Source organism: Melospiza georgiana, chromosome 9, assembly GCF_028018845.1.
Source record: "Melospiza georgiana isolate bMelGeo1 chromosome 9, bMelGeo1.pri, whole genome shotgun sequence".
NCBI lineage: Eukaryota > Metazoa > Chordata > Aves > Passeriformes > Passerellidae > Melospiza > Melospiza georgiana.
In genome coordinates this window covers 18,022,058-18,042,576 of record NC_080438.1, presented here as the reverse complement: position 1 = coordinate 18,042,576, position 20,519 = coordinate 18,022,058, and the positions used below count along the sequence as shown (strand labels likewise).

At 36.6% G+C, this 20,519-nt stretch overlaps 1 protein-coding gene across 5 annotated transcripts in view; it reads right to left on the bottom strand.

The window, feature by feature from the left end:
• Window positions 1-20,519, bottom strand: part of TTLL7 (tubulin tyrosine ligase like 7) — a 65,396-nt gene that overhangs the window by 30,363 nt on the left and 14,514 nt on the right. For all 5 annotated transcript variants that reach the window (XR_009114807.1, XM_058030235.1, XM_058030237.1 and 2 more), the window contains 8 exons: window positions 15,091-15,266; window positions 14,803-14,937; window positions 13,777-13,898; window positions 12,863-12,930; window positions 8,714-8,872; window positions 6,998-7,214; window positions 4,410-4,574; window positions 3,463-3,621 (listed from right to left, as the gene is read on the bottom strand). Coding sequence is in view for 4 of the 5 variants with exons in the window: in XM_058030235.1 (XP_057886218.1) it covers window positions 3,463-3,621; window positions 4,410-4,574; window positions 6,998-7,214; window positions 8,714-8,872; window positions 12,863-12,930; window positions 13,777-13,898; window positions 14,803-14,937; window positions 15,091-15,115 (1,050 nt within the window). In the remaining variant the exon portion in view is untranslated. The remainder of the gene's footprint in view (window positions 1-3,462; window positions 3,622-4,409; window positions 4,575-6,997; window positions 7,215-8,713; window positions 8,873-12,862; window positions 12,931-13,776; window positions 13,899-14,802; window positions 14,938-15,090; window positions 15,267-20,519) is intronic.

The following is a 20,519-nucleotide window of genomic DNA, read 5'->3' as shown; positions in this document are numbered from 1 at the left end:
CATATTCTTTTCTGGAAGACTTTTATCCAAATATTTCGTTGACCAACCTCTTTAGACTGACCTGTTCATCCACTATCATATCACAAAGATGATAAATAGGGTTGCTGACTAATCTGTATGACTGTGGCATTGTAATCTTGATAACATACTAGTGATATGCCACAATAGCTATTCACAATAACAGTTTACCAAACCATTGTCTGGCATCTGCCAGCTGGGAGATGGTTATTTGGAGTTCAGTGACCCGAGAACCAGGACATGCACAACTAGGTTGTGTTAATATTACATCAGTAATTTTATCAGCAAGGCACATCTTGAAGATTGTTGTCAAAAACAGGATTGTATGAGGGACCCCAAAAGTATAAGCAAATGATGACTGTAAAGGTCTTGAAAATCTAGATACTGATGCCAGTGGCTAAATTGTGTTCACTACAGGAATGCAGTCTTATAAACTAGATAATTCTGGGTCTAGAGGTAACAAAGAAAGCACATGGCATGATTCCAGGAGATGTAAAAGACTTGTGGTAAAACTTGAAGACGATGTGGAATTGCTGGCCAGTAAACGAACCCTAGTAAGTAGATCATGGCAGCAAACAAAGAAAAATAACCCAAAGTGAAATTCAGAGCAAAGATGAAGAAAACTTCACCATCAAGAGTGTGTTCTTCCTGGTGAAGAACACAAGACACTGAAAACTTGGTATAACCATCTACCATCTCTTTTTGGAAAAGTAGACTTCTCCTACCACTGTGGTGGCCTTTGGACCTCCAGAGGTACAAACAGGGCAAGCATAACACAAGAGAAACAAGTAAATGCCAGCAAGTTTGTGTATGTGAACTTTAACTACTTCATTATTAGGAATTAGCAATAATTGATTAGTTTAAGATGTTCACATTCATTTCACCTGGACTGATAAAGTTTTGAACAGATTTTGCTAGCTCAGTGACAGTAAATAATAAATTTCTGAATGTGTATGTAAGGTTTCCTTTGCCTTGCCCACATAAATCACAAAGGAAGTTAGGTACCCTACACTCGAGGAAGTTATTAAAATGCAAGTTATCTTTTTCTCCTATGATCATAACTGTGTGATCCTAGCTGAATATAATGAGGGTGAACAAGGCTGTAGTCCATCCAAGAACTTCAACTGCATGGTTTTCTTTTTCATAAAATAAACTAACATGGAAATTTTGGTCAAAAAGTAAAGCTGGATTTCCTGGGAATCGAAGGGAGGTCTAGGTCATTGTTGCTACTCAGAAAGGATGCAGGCTCCACAGACCCTTGCCAGAAACACTTGGTGCCACAAGATGGCAATCCTGCATTTCCCACAACCCTTGCTATGGTAGAAGGTTCCGGAAGTTCAGCAGCATCAAGGAGCAGGGGAGCTACAATGCATCAAGGCAATATAAACAAAAGTCAGCTCAGGAAAGCGGAGGCATTATAAAAGTTGCACAATTTATTTCTTTTAATAGTTTGTTAAGCTATCTTTATAACAGAAAAGCTACATGAGGCATGGAAACATGAAACTAATCATCCTAATCCTATTTTGGCAATTTTCCCATATCACTGGGAACATTCAGGGCCTTGTGATTAGGACTCGTTTACCACTGTTAGAAAGAATGATTCACTCCCCTAAGGGGATTTTGGCAAGAGGGAAATGGTGGAAAGAGATAAGAGTGGAAATCTGTGGAAGTAGCACAAGTGTTTTAGAAAATAAGAATTATCTACACATGTGCCTATATATATATATACACAGCAACTATATATATTATGTATTGTTTATGTACATACACTGCAGATTTGATCTTTACTACACTACACACAGCATACATACAGTGTGCATACATCTACACACTCTTGGAATTGCTGCAAAAAAGCATGAACAAGCAAGGTAAAAAACAGTAAATAAGTATGCAAAATTAGCAAGTTTCAAAATTTGAAATTTCTGTTAGTTTTGGTAAATGTCTGGCAAAACAAGCTGAAGGATATGTGTATTACCAAATGCAGAAAAAGAAATTCTTGGACTTTTGCTTTTAAAAAAAGTAATAACTAGGTACACAATTCCAAGTCATGAAGTATTCTCCAGCAACTCAAAATACCAGGAGCATTTACTACTTTACTCCCTCCTAAACAAGGAGTTTGGGATAATATGATTCTCCTCAGAGACACATATGCAGTTACTCAAATCCCCCAAAATCTCCATAATTCATCAGGGCAGACAGAGAGGGGTCCTTCAGAATGGACTCCCAATGCTGGCTGACTCAACACCTCTCACAGGAATTGGTCTGTCAGCATTTGCTACAGGGCTGAATGAAATGTTACACACCCCCTTCAGTCTGCACTCAAATAACTACACACAGAGTTTTATGCAAGCTACAGGCAACCTACAGATGATAATCTGGAAGTGCAGTGCTAAATAAAAGGGGCAGCAAGCTTCACTGGACAAAAACAGAAGATGTTGATGTAGTACAGACTAAGTTCATGTCATGTGCTGCTGTTGGTGAGAACATCAAAGCCACCAATTATGCTATGTCTGCATGGCAACAGTGGAGGAATTTTATTTTTCTAATTAAAATTATAATCAACCCCTGAGAGAAATAAGCACAACAAAACAACTGTTGACAGTATTAATGGCCTGCAAATGAGGTTATAATTCAGCAAGTTAATTGTGTATATTTTGTTCATCAGTAGCTAAATCATATTCATGACTTGATGTCAATCAGGGGTTTTGAATACATTTTGCTTTTTTTCCCCCAAGCTGCACAGCCCCCCAACCAGTTAACAGAATGAAATAAGACAATCTGCAAAAAGACAAGTGAACATCATCTGTATGTTATTAAGAGAGCAATATAAGAGACACAACAGACAAAGTTCAAACATTTCTGGTTGAAAATGTGTGTGAGCACCACTCAATTTAGCTGTACCACTAACAAACATATCAGAGAATAAATGTTTCTTCCAATCCCATCATACCAATTGTCTGCAGAATTTCCAGTATATCAAATTCATTTTCTCTGTTTATGGCCATGCTTTTAAAAGCACAGGAGAGGAAAAGAACACATATCCACAAAAAGGAAAAGATTAAGGGCACACATTCACAAAAGTTACCAGAGCCATATTACATAGCCATACTCACGAAGGAAATCTATGTAGCACCCACTTGCCATAATCAAGGTCCTCTAGCTACAATAATAACTACATTAATGTTACATTTCCCATTAAAACTTTCAAAAACATCTGAAATGCAACATCAGTCTAGGAAAACAATTATCTTTTTTTCAGTATCAAAAATCACTGCAAGGTGATACTGCACTTCTGTATGGACGCTGCAAAAAAGCACCATTCATATACTCAACAACAGTGCACAGATTTTCTTGGCAGGTTTCCTTACATAGATATGGATTCAGCTGGGGCTTAGTTAACTTTATGCCTAAAAATTTACTTTACATCTGTATAAAGAGGTTTACCTCTAGGAGCCATGGTTTTAGTTTTCTGTCCAGCAGAATATCAAATCCCAGGACTTCAAAGCAGACACTGTCACTGCCTGGAGCTTGCCCCGGCCTGCACATGCGATAGGCGTGCAGCACGTGCGGCTCCGCCACTATCAGAGTCTTCACCACCAGCTCCTGCAGGGATGCGGTTCAGAAAAATTCATCAGCACAGAAAACACCAGCACACACTGAACTACAGTGTTTCCTGCTTTAATAGCTCAAATTTCATTTACATACCTACTAGAAAAAAATTTAAAATACCAAATAAATAGTGTATAGTAAACAAACTATTCCTATGTAGTATCATATATAACTTTATATAGTTCTAGACTATTGATGCATTTTCCACGCTACATACAAACTTTGAGACTTGCAATAAGTTAAAGAATAAAAGCAAATTGGTAACATTGAATAGCATAGCCAATCTTCATCCATTTCATTTTGCAGTATAATTTTTGATAAGTGTTCTCAGAATCATACAAACAGCTATAAGCTCTAACAATCTTAAGCCTATTCCTCATCTAAAGACACCTGTAACACCACTTCAGTGCTGCTTGAGTAAGTACAAAGATATATGCAACACTGACTACAATTTTGTAAATATTTACACATAAAATTCACTTTATACAGTAAGATAAAGTCTCCAAGAGTTTAAATGGCATATTCCTTATGTGAATAACTGCTTGAAAGGACTTTTGATCCTCAGAAAAAAACGTTAACATTTAATTTGTAATCAGACTATGAATTTAGTATTTTAAAAAACATAGTAATAGTTTATAGTATGTCCTTTGTGACATCCATTGCTGAGAATTTGGGTTAATAAAGTTTCAAAAATCATTCTGAATTGCAGTAAAGCAGATGGCAGAAGCAATTAATTTTCTAAAAATACATAAAATAAAATAAAGTGCTTTAGTCTATCTTACTGAAATATCACTCCAGAATTTGGAGACATCAAGATTATTTGTTTCTAGAAACTCAGTAAACCATTTTATGGAGCGTTTGCTTCCTTTGTCTTCTGTTTCATCCCGTTCAAAGTGCTCATTATGTTTATTGACAGAGTAGTTAGTCAGATGCATATACAATTGACTCTAAAAAAAGGAAGAGAAGACATTTTAAAAACTTTAAAAACAATTCTAAAATAGTCAATTCAAAATCATGTAAAGAAAAACTGACATTAAATCAATAAAGACATAATCAAACAGTTCATATTTGGAAATACACTACGTGCAGATTTAGTGTTTCTGATTCTGGGAGACTGCATGACTGAATGCTCTGTAGCCTTCTTACAACAAAACCTGGGCTTCTACTTAAGCCAGTTGCAATGAACTGATCCACCAATCCACATCTGGTTAGATACTATATCTGTCATTTTTACAGGTCTCTATATAAACAACTACCTAAAAAAGTAAAGCGCAATTATCATAACTTAGAGAATTATTACATTCCACAAGAAGCAAACAATAAAGTCAGTATTTTGAAGTGCTACTTTTAAAGTGCTAAAAGACACTCTGACATCTGCTTCATAGACAATCCCACATTTCAGTTTTCACTGTAGCTTATTTATGAGAAGTGTTCTCATGATAGTGATACTTTAAAATATCTTTTACATATAAACTCATCTGCCATGCTGATATCTGCCAAAATTGCTCATTTTTAACTGGCTGGTAGCCATACATCAGAGGGAGGTAAATTTCAAAACATACGTTACATAAATGACTGAGATCCTTCATGGAGCAAAATGTCAGCAGCAATAGACTCACGTTATCAGTTGAATTTAAAGAAAGCATTCCTTTTCCAAGCTCACTTTATAAATCATGATCTGTACATTTACATTGTCTCCCAGAAATTAATTCAGCTTTTCACTTACACTGTGGTGATGCCTGTCCTCATCACAGTGACAGTTCTCTGTCATGTTTCATTACATACATGAGAGTAGATGATATTCTAAGGTGACCATAAGCCTTCTGTTCCAATTCATCTTTAATAGATAACACAAGCCTTCTGCTGCCATTTATCTTACTACACTTCCTTATCTTTAAAAAAATTAATGAAATTACCAAAACCAATCAATTTAATTGCAAATGAGTTAACAGTATATTGTAGTAGCACTAGAAGCAATGAATTTCTCCCATGGCTTCATTACTCCTTTAAGAATCATTCTGAAATCTATTGGTTTTAAGTCATCATTCCATGAAATTCAAATTATTTCAGACAAAAGTAATTATGTGTTAGACTTCCAAAAAAAAAAAAAAACAGTGTTTGGGCATCTGAACTGATAGTCCAAAGTTATTTGGAGCAATGTCACTGTGGAAATATGTCTTCCAAAGAACAATGTCATTAGTGACAAGCACGTTATTTCACACAATAGACAACTTCCAGCATGAACAGTTCTGAGAACACAGAAACAACTGCCTGCTCTGTTTATCCTCTCAGAGCATATTTCAGTGCTGCTAATGCCGAGATTAGCAGCAATACACAAATTGTAAAAGCAAACTATTCCAAATATAGTACTGGAACACTTCCAAATATAGCATTTGTACTGGGCCTCAAATTGTACCTGCATTTTTCAAAGGCACAGCAAGAGACAGTCAGAATTTTAAATTTCACATAGGCAAAAAGGCTTTATGGTATTTTCTGTTACATAATTACATGGAAGCTGCTCTAAAAGCAATGGAGTACAGAGAGAGGTATAACAAACCTAACGTACTAATACCTCCCAATGCTGCAAATCTACTTCTTTCTTAGACATCTGCATTTTGGTCTGAGCCAAAAGAGAAGGGTTTACACCCCCAATAGGGCAACATGCCATACAGTAGAACAAGAGCAGAAAATTGTGCAAAATCTTTAGCACGACCCTTAGCCTTTCTGGGTTTTCTCTGTGCTTACAGGCAGCTCTACTGAATCACCCTAAAGCTGCCAAGTACACACTCCTGTCCCTGCTGGAGCAGTCACTGACAAACAGCAGCAGCAGCAGGAGATTCCTCATGTTCAGGGACTGCAGTGAGCACTGGGCCCCTGCAACGCTGGTTCTCTCCTTTCTGCCTCACTTCCCAACACAATGGCTGAAACCTGGCAGGACCCTCAGCAAAGGCTCCAAACTTCATGGATGCTGAGCATTGATCTAGCAGGAGATAAAGCTTGTTACCACCTTCCACCCCAGCCTCAGTCTCAGATGAATATAAAAGTAATGTGCCCATTCTTGCAGTGATTTGATTTTATTTTTTGGATTGTTATCTTTTGCTTTCCTCTAGAATATATTTAAATTCTTTAGCATACTACATTCAAAGTCATATAAAATTTTATATATAAGCAATAATTTGGCTGTACTTGTGATTTTGATAGAAAACCATGTGTTAAGGGTCTTTGATATAATTTTTTTTCTTTTCAATGGCAATGTAGAAATTTACCCAGCTGAAATCAAGTCCTAGTTTATTTAATTTTACCACCTGCAAACACTACACAAGTTAAAGTCTATACCATAAGCAATAAATTGGAATGAACTTCAACTTACCAAATTTGAGTCACTGGGGGGGTGATACTTTTCTGTGCCCATTCTCACCAGTCCATCATGATATAAAAATATTTTTAATGGATCACAGGAGGTCACAAGAATATACACACGTAAATCGAACTTGTAGCCTTCCATGAGAAATGGTTTGTCAAGATATTCCTGAACAATTAAGTGATCCTGAGCTTGTAACTTTTCTCCATTTCTTATTAAAGAGATCCTGGTAAAAACAAAAGTTATTTTAAAACTTGGACATTACTCTTTGAAATAGATTATCGTGGTCACCCAGCCAAGTAGGGAGGCTAAGGTCTACCTAGAGAAAGAGATATCTTTGATATCTGATTTTTAGGGCAGAGAAAAAGTTCCATTCCCGTACAAGGCTTTTGGTTTCCTGTCCTTTATTGTGGTTCACTAGATGGAAAAAGGCAACGAGCCATTTCAAAGTAACTTTCTACTTGCTTTGATTCAACAATTTGTAATAATGGGTTTGCTCTACACTTAGAAATTGTTTGGCAGAACGACCAGTCTCCAGCTTCAGTGATTATTCCTCATGCAGCTCTAAAAATAGACTTCCAGTCTTTGTCACAACTTCTGCCTGAGGCACAGACTGCAAAGAACTTTCAGTGCTAACCATAGGTGATGAAGTTTGCAAAGCAGGACACTGATCTGTATGTCTGAGGATGGCACAGATTAAGCTCAGTATTTCTGTATTTCCAGTTCCCTCACACCAGAATGCAAAAAGGTTTACATATGAACTATGAACTTCCAATCTCTAATAATATAGACTTTTAAATAACTGTAAAAGCTAATATTTTTAGTATACAATTATTAACCTCAAATTCCCAGAACCTTAAGGCTACCTTAACCTTATTCCCTATTATTCATTATACATTTCAGAGGTTTGGTACTGAATAGTCCTAATAGAGTGAAGTACTTTGCAGAAATTTCTCTGAACTATGCCAGTACCTTTCCCTTTAGCTTATCTTAGCCCTTATCAAGAAGACTGAAAAATAAAGAAATTGAAAGTTCGGGAGCCTTACTTTTATAGTAATTTTGACATATGCTGAAAAACTAAGAGTTTTACTATATAGTATAATTCATATTGATATTAAAAGCAATAAAAGCTAAAACCAAAATATCTAAAAAAAAAAGAACTAAAATTACAATTGCAATATTTATCTCATTGGATTTTTACTGCGTGGCCCTGTCACAAATAAAACTTCTTCAACTCAACTGCAGGTTGCAGTCTCTTCAGGGCTGTACCCTGCTTCCAAGAGTGCACATCCAGCCACATCCCCAACAGCATCTCCTCTGTCTCTCCTAAACATTGTGGCTGCTGCTCTCAAACACATTTCTGCATCTCTGACTGGCTGCAGTTTGGGAACACAATGGGGTGTCTGAGCTGGTTTTAAAGCTATGAAAGATCCTGACCTCCCACACACATCCCTGCAGCCTCCAGCCACCAAAACCCTGCCATTTATGCCCAATACAATCTCACCCTATAAATCTAAGCACAGCAGAAAAAAATCACAATAAAATAACTGTGTTCATAATAATTATGAGTTTATTTAAGGCTTGTGAAGCCTTCACCCAATACACTGATTTTCACTCAACTCAAAATACAATCTTCTTATTAACATACAGCTTCTGTTAATGTTGTAAGTAGCACTGGATTTCACCTTTAACAGGAAAGAAGACTGAAGTTAACTCACAACTCACCCATGTCCCATTGCACCATTAGCTGGTTTGACTATGAAAGTTTTCTGTCTACGTTTCTTCTTCAATTCTTTTACATAGTTCTGAAACTGTGTGTACTCTGCAGGAAAGATCCACGTTCGAGGAATGAAACTGTACTCCTGAGGCTGACTCTTGATCATTCTGCACAAAAAGGGTAATTGAGTTAAAATCTTTTGACTACTTTGATGTTTCAATCCTCAAGATGAAAAAGCACTCATGACAATTTGACAAGGGAGCTTTTTCAGCAAAATTCTGTAATATGAAAGCAAACTTTTGCATTTCTTTAAGAATAGTTAGCATTCTATTACATATTCATATGAGTTTGAATGTGTTATATTCAAAAGCAGACTATCTTGAGCATTTTTGCATATGTGCTTATTATGTTACTGGTATCCATCTCATTTCTTGGCATCCATCTCACTCCTGTTACAATTTTTGGCCATTTACTCAAATGACTTGATGCTATTCCTATTCTTAGAAATATTGAACTCCTTACAAAACTTTTTTTTTTTTTTTTTGGGGGGGGGGTGTTGGTGGTGATATTTGGGAAGTATTTTAATCTTCATATTGGTAGATGTCTGGGGAGCTATGAGGATCAACAGACACAAAAAAGAGGAGATGGGATATTAAGCAATTGGAAGCAATTAAGGAGGAGTTTTTTGTTCCTTTTGAAAGAATTTTTTAAATAAGGAATTGTAGTAAATAGACTTTGACACAGGCCAAGCAACTCATTCATTTCCTACATAGGACAAATCACACAAGTTTGGATTAGTCTTTGGTCCCAGTATATTTGGATTAAGATTCCAAGAGCACCTAATTTAATCAAAAGAAAGCAAAGACATTCAAAGCAAGATCAAGCAGGAAGGGAGTAGGGTGAAGGGGTGGAGCAAAAGAACTAAAATAAAAATAGGGAATCGAACTCTGAATCTGGGGAAAGGATGCAGCGAGGTCCTGATCTCCCTGCTTTAATAGCTGTGGCAGCTGAGGTAGTGAGTGTATCTCATTCTATACCTCTGTGAAGAAAAATTCTATACCTCTGTGAAGAAAAATGGAAGAAGAAGAATGGTAAAGAATTGGGGTAGCAGAAGTGTCCATCACCCAGAGCTGTGTATGACAGGAAGATACATCCACTCCACCTGTCAGAATGGCTGAGGTACATACAGTTCCTTTAACACTGCTCAGCACCCAAGGTAAAGGAGCAATGGGAGAACTATGCACACTGGCATCATTGCTCCCAACAGGATAAATTTAGTCTTTGCTGAGTTACACACTGTTGTAGCTAGCTTGTTTCAGGTACTCAGAGTACCTGAAACTCCCTTCATACAGAACCTCATACGAAATTAGTTAGGTAACTCACAAATACTCTGTAGCATAGAATGGACACATCTAAAATACAAATATGCACAGAACAACAGAAAGGAATTGGAAGTTTAAAAAGAAATTAGGTGATACAGGAAGTCTCCAACTTAGATTTATTCTTTTTTAAATACCACTATGGTGAAGTTTAATATTTTTTAATTAAATACAGATTTAGGTATATTTCTCCTTTTGTATTGAAAACTAATAGCGTCAGCATAATAATGTGTAAAAAAGGAAATATCATTTCTATTTCTCATTTCTACTATGAGCTTATGTAATACTCTTGGGCAGATACTTTTTCTTTAAGTGGCTAAAATACTAATGGAGAAAACAGAGCTCTTTTTCAGCCACAGGCATGGGGCTAGGACTGTAGCCAAGCCCCACTGGTATAATGGATACACTGTCACCAAACTGTGTAGCCAACTACTCAACAAACACTCTGTAGAAACCACAATGGCTACAGCACTACTGCATGAGGTTCTGTGCTTCTGCAGCTTCATTGTAACTATTGTTCTAAGAAATCTAGTTCAATGAAAGCCACTAAATATTCAGGAAAACTTTTTGAAAACAGAAGTAGATATTTGAATTCCTGATTGATTCATATAGTTAAACTACTCTCCATCTGCTCTGTCTTTATGAATATTATTACTTTGCCAACTGAGTATCTTATCTATGCAGAAATTATCCTATTTTTAGGCAAAAAGCAATTTCTGTGTTAGTTTAAATTCCTCTCCAGATTATTTATCATATGCCTCCTGTTACATGCTAGAGACCTGTTGTTTAACTTACTCAAGGGTTTCAATATACACACTGCCTACTCTAGCTTCAAGCTATTCCTGACATATTGATATTATTTTTTGACTGAATGTATATAAGTTCTATATGCCTTATCTTTTTTAATGCATAACTGGGGGATTACAAACACTTAATATTATGAAGTGGAATACTTCAGCATTGTTTGTAGGTTCTGGGGCTCACTAAAACTTTCAAAAAAAGAATTCAGCTCTGTTCTTTCCCTGCAAAGCCCTATTCAGAAAGGGCTTAGGAACATCATTAAGTAGCCTGTGGAATCAAGGCCTATTCCATTACAATAGCCCTATTTTTCAGCACATGGGCTGTCCACTATCATGAGTAACCACTTTTTCACTGTGCTGCTCTACCCTTTAGCTTTTGCTGTCCTTATCAGGAGGTCTGAGAAATAAACAGCAAATTATTGTTCTTCTGAGTACTATTTTAGCTCACAAATGTGGTCAGACTGCTTTTGATCTCAGAGTGCTTTCTGTACAAAAGAATCAATGGTGTTGAACAAAACATAGCTCACTAAAGGCAAAACTTTCAGTCTAATAAAGCAGATTGCACTGACTTTCCCGACTTTTCACATATGAAACTTTAGTGGATATATATGGATGAGAATGATTCTTGGCCCATGATCAGTTCATGAACCTTTTAAATACAATCAACAAAGGTGTTGGAAAAGACAGTACTGCATAGCTGAATCCATGCCCCTTCCCACTCATCCTTGCACTTTCTTCCCCATTTACTGAATTCATTTTGTAAGCACACTTACCCTTCACACAAGGAACTCTCATCTAAGAGACCCTTCACAACGCTCTCTTAAGATCTACTTGGCCCTACGATGGCGTTTCTATTGTTACTTTTTTCTTTTCTGTGTTCTTGTTATTATCCTTGAAAATTATGTTCATGCCTGCCTTTTTTTCTCAATTACATTCCTCTTTCCATCTGTTCCATTATTCTGTGTTCCCACACTTTCTTTGCTGAGTTGTCTTCTTTCATATTACACATTATGTATCACACTGCTCCCTTCCACCTTTCTGCATGTGAAAACCACATGGTCCTGTGACCCAGAGTGCCTGGATATTGCCTGAAAAAAGAACGCCTGAAGTGCATTACTCCTGAATATTATTTCCCTCTCTAAGTAAGGTAGATTTGTTCTGTTAGAAGTTAAATTGTGTAAATCAGGTTCTGGGCCAAAAGATTAGCTCTATTAATAATTTCTCTACAAACTAATTTAGATTAGAATAAAATATTGACATATATTTACCCTCAAACCTTTCCTTACCTGGCTATCAGATGATTATTTAGTATTGTTTTCTTACAAGTTTTACTTACAGATTCTCAGCTAGGATAATTCCTGAGAACGCAGTTAATCCACTAGAGTGAGGCTAATTTCTAATTAGACAAATGAGGCTCACTGACTAATTTCTTATATAAACAGTAAGATGCTTCACATTTTTTAAATGTGATATGCAGAAAAATATAACCATTAATTATTTTAAACAAGTACTATCACAGAATTGGTGAGGTTGGAAGGGATTTCAGTGGGTTCTCAGGTCCAGTGTCCCAGGTGAAGCAGGGCAATCCTACAGTACATTGCACAGAATAGTCCAGATGCACTATCCAGCCACATACAGCTCTTTTGTTCTGTTCTACTATTATGGGATACATACGTGGGTGCATTATATATTAGATTTATTGTACAATAATTCAAGACTCACCTACATTTTGCAGTGTTTAGACAGAGAAGTGAACCCACATAACACTCCACTGAAATCAATTGGAGAAATAAAGTAGCCCACTCCAATGCTTCAGATCCAGGACCAAAGCTAAAGCTAATAAAGAACTTTGAAAATTATTCTTGGTCCTCTCCTAGTTTCTTAGTAAAAATAAACAAGCCTCCAAAGCAACAGTTCTGTATATTATTGCATTAAATATCACAGCTGGAAAACTTCTTAATGTTAAAAGAAATATTACTTAGTCATGTTTCTTGCCAGAAAATCCTTTCTGCATATCTCTCCCATTCCTGGAAAATGGTTGATTCTCTGAGGAAGTAGAAAAAAAAAAGGAAAATTAATTGAAACTTTTTAGTTTTTCTGGCATACCTAATTACAGTCGTTTAAAACATTCAACTGCATGCTCAGGCAAACACAAGTACTGTTAAATCTAAATTATTTAAGATAATATCTTACACTACACTACCTATTCTTAACAATGCTGAAGATGTTGCAAGTTGTATTCTCTTCCATCGATATAAGTGCCCACTGATTTAATTTCATACATGAGACTATCATACTTTTATTCACAAAGCTATCTAGAAACAGAGAATGCAAACACAAGATAATGGTAAAAAAACCAAAATATTGATTCACAGGACTGTGGAGAGAGAGAGCTCTGTTTCTTAACTTACTGCTTCAAAGCATATGAGAAACTTATAAATGATGTTTAGTATCTTCTATAAATTGATCATTCACAACACTCAACTGGCAGAAAAAAGCATGAAAGAACAGCCCCAAATATTTATACACCAGATTCCAAGTGGTAAGAACAAATAACTCTGGAGAAGAGAACAGGATTTTAAGCTATGCAGTGGTTCAGCCTTAATTTGCTTGTATGTAAGAACAAATAACTCTGGAGAAGAGAACAGGATTTTAAGCTATGCAGTGGTTCAGCCTTAATTTGCTTGTAGGTAAGAACAAATAACTCTGGAGAAGAGAATAGGATTTTAAGCTATGCAGTGGTACAGCCTTAATGCAGTCCATTTGGTTGTGGTTTGTGTGGGGTTTTTTCCCCTCCACACAAACGGAACTGAGCAGTTATTGACAATTACTGCACATCTCAGAGTAAAGCAGTTCATGGAAACATGACAAAAATCTGAACTACCACTGCACCTGATAGTTCTGCAGCTCAGCAATCTTCTCTTGCTGCACAGCACAATCACTCCAGATGAGATTTGCTGTTTCATCCTCATCACGCGTTTTCACAAATCCCATCTCTTGTATTACTATACGCACTGTGGAGAAATCACACTCTTAGGCAGTCTTTTGAATCTCTTAAGTAGATTCATTTTCAACATTTAAAAAATCAATTAAGATTTTAAATACTTCCAATATAGAACCCTTTGTCAGAGAACAATGTTAGCATGGCAAACTATTTATCTTGCAGTATTTCCATCAGTCTATTGCAAACCTGCCATTACAATGTTTCAGCACCTTGAAGTGAGGCAGGAATCAGCACAACCTCTTATGGGAACTGCCAAGAGCTTCAAGGTATTCCCCAACCCTCCAGCACAAATCCTCTTGTACAGCAGTTAGATTTAATCTTGGATATGCCATAAGTTAATTTTAAAACAGCGATGACTATAAGTGTCACTGCAGATAGGGACAAAAATACCTCCTTGAGGAAGGTACAGTGTTGCAAAAGCAAATGCATGCATTATTTTAATTTTAAAAAAAAATCTGATTACATGCCATGAATAACTCTGATTATAGGAAAAAAATATTTTAGCACTAAACATGAAAATACAAAACCTTAACAGACTCTACTGAAATGCCTCTGTATAATAATTAGAGTATTTAACATTGAATTTACACTGCTCATCTTTCAAGGCTTTAATAAACTTCCAAACACATAGGTATTTAGAAGACTCTTCCACAGCCTTCTTGATTACTTAAGTTTTCACATTGCAAAGTAACAAGTGGGAATCAATATGAGTAACAAATGGGGATTAATAGATGCACAGTACCCAAAGCTATGAATTAAAAGTTACAAGAAAACCCCAGGTTTCTTATAAAAGAAACTCCTTCAGAAATGTCTCACTGACAGCTTGATACAGAGTCCATTAATTCAGGCCATTAATCAGTAACTCTCTCACATCAAAGGCTATTAGGAGGAAAACAAAATATGCAGCTTCCTACCAATTTCATATTTCGTGCCAGCAATATTGGCAGTGATAACTCCATTCTTCTTCTTCTTCTTTCTGACTTTTCTTTTAATTGTGCTCTGATAGGGTAGTTCTGAACTCAAAGTCAGAGGAGCAGTTCCACGGTTATCTTTGAAAAATAATGTTGTAACTATTAACATTTTTATATCTCAAACAACATGTACAAATTAACTAAAAATATAAACAGTACTCCATCACAATTTATAGGTACAAGCATACTGAGGAATTCATAGGGTATATTAAAAATCCAAGATTAGCATACCTCCCTCATTAGGAAAGGATGGCATTATAACCTAGGATAGTGCAGAAATGGAGTTCAAATTCTGTTCCAACTTCTCAGCAAAGGCTGAAACTGTCAAAGCCAAATTACTTAAAACTCCAGCCATGCCATTTCAGTCTCTGGTTGTAGAAAATATTAGTTCTGGAATGGACAGATACCTGTGTTAAAAAAATATAAGAGAGACTTTGTCATAGACAAGTCCTGAAAAGAAAAGAGTAAATAGCAGGAAACTAAATATGAAAACACTTTTAATTGCATGTATAAAGAATTGCTTATTTCAGAAGATTGATCAAGCTATTGTAAATATAAAACTTTATTCATTGCAGTTCAATTATTTTCTTTCTGGAAAAATCATTTTGCGGTGATAATTTTCAAAATGAAATTATATTACCTCTTTTTCTGATTTTCATTTGGGTATGGGACATTTTGGACATGAAAATAGGTAACACTGAATTCAATCAATAATGCCACTTTCTATCTCCATAAAGCTCAATGAATTTAGTGGTTTATACTTTAAACCATATTTTAAATAAAAAATTAAAATCAGACACACTGTGTGATAGGTTTTCAATACCAAGTGGGAAATAACTGAAATCACAGTAATAATCTGTTTCCTCTCTTTTACTTTTCAATGTTTTTTAAAGCAATTGTCCAGTAACCATGTGGTAATGTGGATGCAGTTTCATGACTACTTCATGACACAACAGATATGATTTGAAGACATTTTGGGTTGACAAGCATTTAAATTTTCAGTTTTTAAAGCGAACATTTATTTGCATAAAATGCTATTTTTTACATCTACACACAAAATTCCCTTTTCCTTTTTTCCCTCATGAATGCAGCACTACATGAAAAATAACTCATATTAAGTTTTTTAGGTCCAGCTTAAGCACCATAAGATCAATGGGTTAAAATATTAGCGAAAAAACCTTGGGAATACATCACTTCTAAACACACTGTTACATGACTTTGAACATGCAGCACTATTATACCAAAGTCTGTAAGGAAATAAATGCTGTCTTTGGCAGGCTGCCTCAAACAAATCTACAAGTTTTCAAAACATATTTAAGATGTTACTGATCTTTAAAAGCTTTCATTTCTTTTCTGCAGTTATATGTGCAGCTAAAGTTCCTCACACTAGCTTTAGATCAGTTTATATTGCTGCTGTTGGTGATGGCAAGACTTATTTAAAATAACTTATAGAGAGCACAAGGGATTTCTTCTACTATAAATAGCAGAAAATTACAACAAAGTCAAATTCAGCCATGACTTAGGATGCAAAATATATGTGGTCCTAAGACTGGACAAGATGTGCATTAAGGAAATTACTAAAACATTGCTTACAAGTCCACACCTTTTCTTTTTCTCTGTGTGTGCGCACACAACAGAGGAGAGAGAGATGTATTTTCTGGACAAGTCACCTACCTTTTAAGAAACTACAAAAGCAGATATTTTGAGCTCCAAGATCTAACTTCCTTTCAAGACAGACATTTACCCTTAATAGCCCAGTAATGCAAAAGCATAAAAAGAACAGATTATGATTCTTTTATGACTGTCACAAATATACCAGGAGTCAAATTCTGCTTTGTAACAAGACAAATATCTCCCTCATGACCATTTAGTGCCCCTGAGTATTTATCCACAAAGAACAGGAGATGTTTAATACACAGATACAATGTCAGACAGCACAGCATGTAACTCCCAGCCATTTTGAAGTTTGAATGTTTTGGATGACATTATCTGAGAAGGTGGCCTGAAAGTCCTTGGGCCCACTGGCATACTAAAATTAGACACAGAGTTGGGAAAGCAAAGCATTTGTCCTCCTTAAAACCACAGTGAAGGAAAAGCAGTGCTGGGCACAGTGACTCACTGGCTATTGCATGTTATCTGTTTCTCAGGCTAAGAATACCACCAGAGTACAAGACACGTTCAGTTCCTGGGAATAATACTGAAGTACGTCTGTTAGCCAATTAAGGACTTCTATGAATGTACAAAAATGCATGGCAGTCATTTCTTTGCTGTACTGACTGAAAACTTGCAATAAATTTGGAAGAATGTTAAGAGGACTAACACTGCCTTGTGAGAAACGCCAGCCCTTTACTAACACAGCATGATTTACAAGCTATGATGTGCTAATAAAAAGCCAGCAGCTCATACAACTTTCATTCATCATATCACAGAAAATTATCTGCCCAAAGTTACTGTAACACACTGTGTTCTGAAGGTGGACCATAAAATTCCAAACTGCACCACACTACTGAATTACTGCTTTTCTTTAGATAGACACTATTCTTTTCTTCTCAAAACAATACTCTTTAGGGTCAAGGTCTGTGACCACTCACATTTTTTGTACACATAGATGAGTGGATGGCAAAGATTTATAGCTACCTTTAGAGTATTCCAAGAACAATTAGTAGTTCAGCCATATGGAAAACAAGGTAATGGGACTGTACTCTGTACTCAAACTTAGTTGAGGATTTTACTGTTCAAAAGCACAATTCCATACCAATAAATATTCGTATTCTGATTTAAGCTTGTATGTAATAATTAAAAATTATTTTACAACTCCTTGACTTCTCTTCAGTAGTCCATCTTCAACCAAGTGTTTCACTGAATATCAAAGCACCAGCAGTTCTAAACCATTAGTTTTCCAAAATATTTTACATAGGATGCAGTCCTTCCCTTTGCTCCTTTCCAAAGGCCACATAAGGTACAGTGAAATGGGACAGTCTCAGCATTTTTTCCCACCGTGTCAAGTGACAGATCAAGAGTCATGACATGACATGTCAAGAGACATTGCATGTCATCTGGAGGGATATATTACTCAGAGCAGTGAATTGCTGCTGTGAATTGTAGGCTAAGCCATGGGAGCAGTAGACTTACCCCCTGTTTAGACCTCCCTGCTTTGTGCATCCCCAGGGCAGTAGCATGAGATGCTCCAATTCTGCAGCAAGAAAACCTAGCACCACCCTGCTGAGGAAGCTGCAGCCTTCCCAGGTAAACTGCAACTGTTCTTCTAACTGCCCTTAGATAACCAACTCTCTAAGCAGAGGAATGGATCACTTGTGAGAGACAGGAGTACACCTCTCAGAGCAATACATGAAGGGCAGGTGCTGAGGGGAGGGAGCTGGAAGGAGGAGAATTCACTAGGACAGGCCCTGGCAGCCACAAGCTCCTACAGCTCTTTTTTAATTCTATACCACAGAAATCATCCCAAAGTTACTTCGTTCCCTGACTCAGGTTCTCCCCAGGTATCTTCTTCTAGCTCACATCCTCTTATTTGTTGTTATTGCCAAGCCCTACTCCCAGGTCAGAGCAGAGCTGAAGGAAAAAGCAGCACAGACTGCTCTGCAGGCAGCCTTTGCCAGTCACAGGCCAAAGCTGATTGCAGGACTCACCCAGATCATGCACAGTAACAGCAGCAGCATTGTCAGGTAATGACTGCATCAAATTCTGAGTCAGTTCTCATACCTGTGACATGTTTTTGCTTATAAAATAAGCATAACCTATAACCCTCATTCAGCTACAATATGCAGAGGCATATCTTGCACATAACTACCTGAGAGAGCTGTTTTCAAGAGATTGCTTTTAATAACATAGGGAAAAGCATTCTATTTTCAAACTGGGACTTTTGGAGCAAGTCAGCTGTCAGAAATCTCTGAATTCACACTCAGGCAGAAAAGGATTGCAGTTCCTGCTGCATATGCCATTTCCCTCCTGAAATCCTGATACACATAAATTAGGGAAGTTGTATGCTCAACCATACAGATTCAAGGGTAGCTGAACAAAAATGGTTAACATATAAAGGGAGAAAGACTTGTGAAGAAGAAATGAAAGCATCTTCATCAGGTTAGCACACTCTTATATAAACAAGCACTTGGACTAAATGTGTGCCACAGAGAAAAAAAAGATGAGATGTTATCTTTACAGCTGCCTGGCAAAGGTGTGAGAGTGACAGTAGGAAAGATACATTTCTGTCCTAGAAAGGCACAGAAGACAAAAAAGAAAAAGGGAAGAAAAAAAAAAGAAAAAGAAAAAAGGATCTTTTTTCCTCCAGGGACAGGAGAGGCAGGATACTGTTGCTGGAGAGGGAAGTGTTGCACATGGACAGAGAACATAGCAGATGCTCAAGCTCAAGTCCATTTAAAGGAACAGTGCCATGGTAAAGAGCAGAGGACAGTGGAAAAAAGTGGTTTCATAGTTAATACAATGATTCTTTGACAAATTGTATATTGTGTATTGTATATTCTAGAAACTCAAAACTTAATAATATTTCATGCTGTTACACAAATTAAGTGTATCATAATAAGTTAGTAAATTGCCCTGAAAAATACTCTTCTGGCCTAGATTATATGCAGGTATTTTTTAACAAATCCCTCTCTAATTTCCCTGGTTTTCCCCTCCAGACTACTCACAAGTGACCTCTGCCTTTTATGAACCTTCATTTTTATGTCTTGATGCAATTGGAAAGTTTTTAATCTCTAAATAGTAATTGTATGTCATTAGACCCCACCCCCTTTTTTCCCCCCCAAACAGTAAGTATCACAGAAAAAGGTTTGATAAATCAGATCAAAAAAGAGCAAGGAGAGTCAAATTCAAACTGAAAGTAAGGTAGTGCAATTTGAGAATCTATTCCAAACAAGACACTGAGATTCTTCAACCTAGTTTGGATCATACCAGTAACTTTGAAATCACAACAGTGTGCCCTAAGAAAAAAGAGAATAGATTGCATATGCACATTTAAAATTATTTAATCTGATATATTTAGTCTCTCAGAATGGTAGAATCACCTGCTACAAAATACTCTATGTTCCACGCATCACTCAGTGTACTGTTTGCAATGAGAACTTCCTTCCTTCTAAGCAATTGTGATACTGCTGGTGCCCAGTTTGAAAAGCTCCATGGGTTATACATGTGTTTAACTTTACATACATGAACAGAAAACAAGACTTCAGATCTTAAGCCATGGTACATATGACAAGACCTCTCAAAGACAGCTAACATCCTACATACCTAGGTGAAAGGCTACAAAAATGGATTGTCAGGGTAATTTCCTGAATTCTTTGGGTACAGATAAGTACTCACTCATCAACAGTGAGCTGGAATATTTTAGAACAGATTTTCAAACTAGCAGTCTGCTTTCCTCTGAGCCCATTAGTGCAATTTACTCAGTGCTGTCACAAGCGTCTGCAAATGCAGAGGAGCTGGAAGGAAACCCACAAAGCTTCTGACATAAGGAGCTTTCACAGTGAAATGGAGACACACTGGAGATACAGTTACAGGACTGGACAGGTGACCACAGAGATGGAAGGTCAACATCACAGTGCTGCAATCCCCACTCTTCACTTAGCTGGAAAATCAAATTAACAAAAATTTCACAGAAACAGGTAAAAGAAAGATGTTAACATATG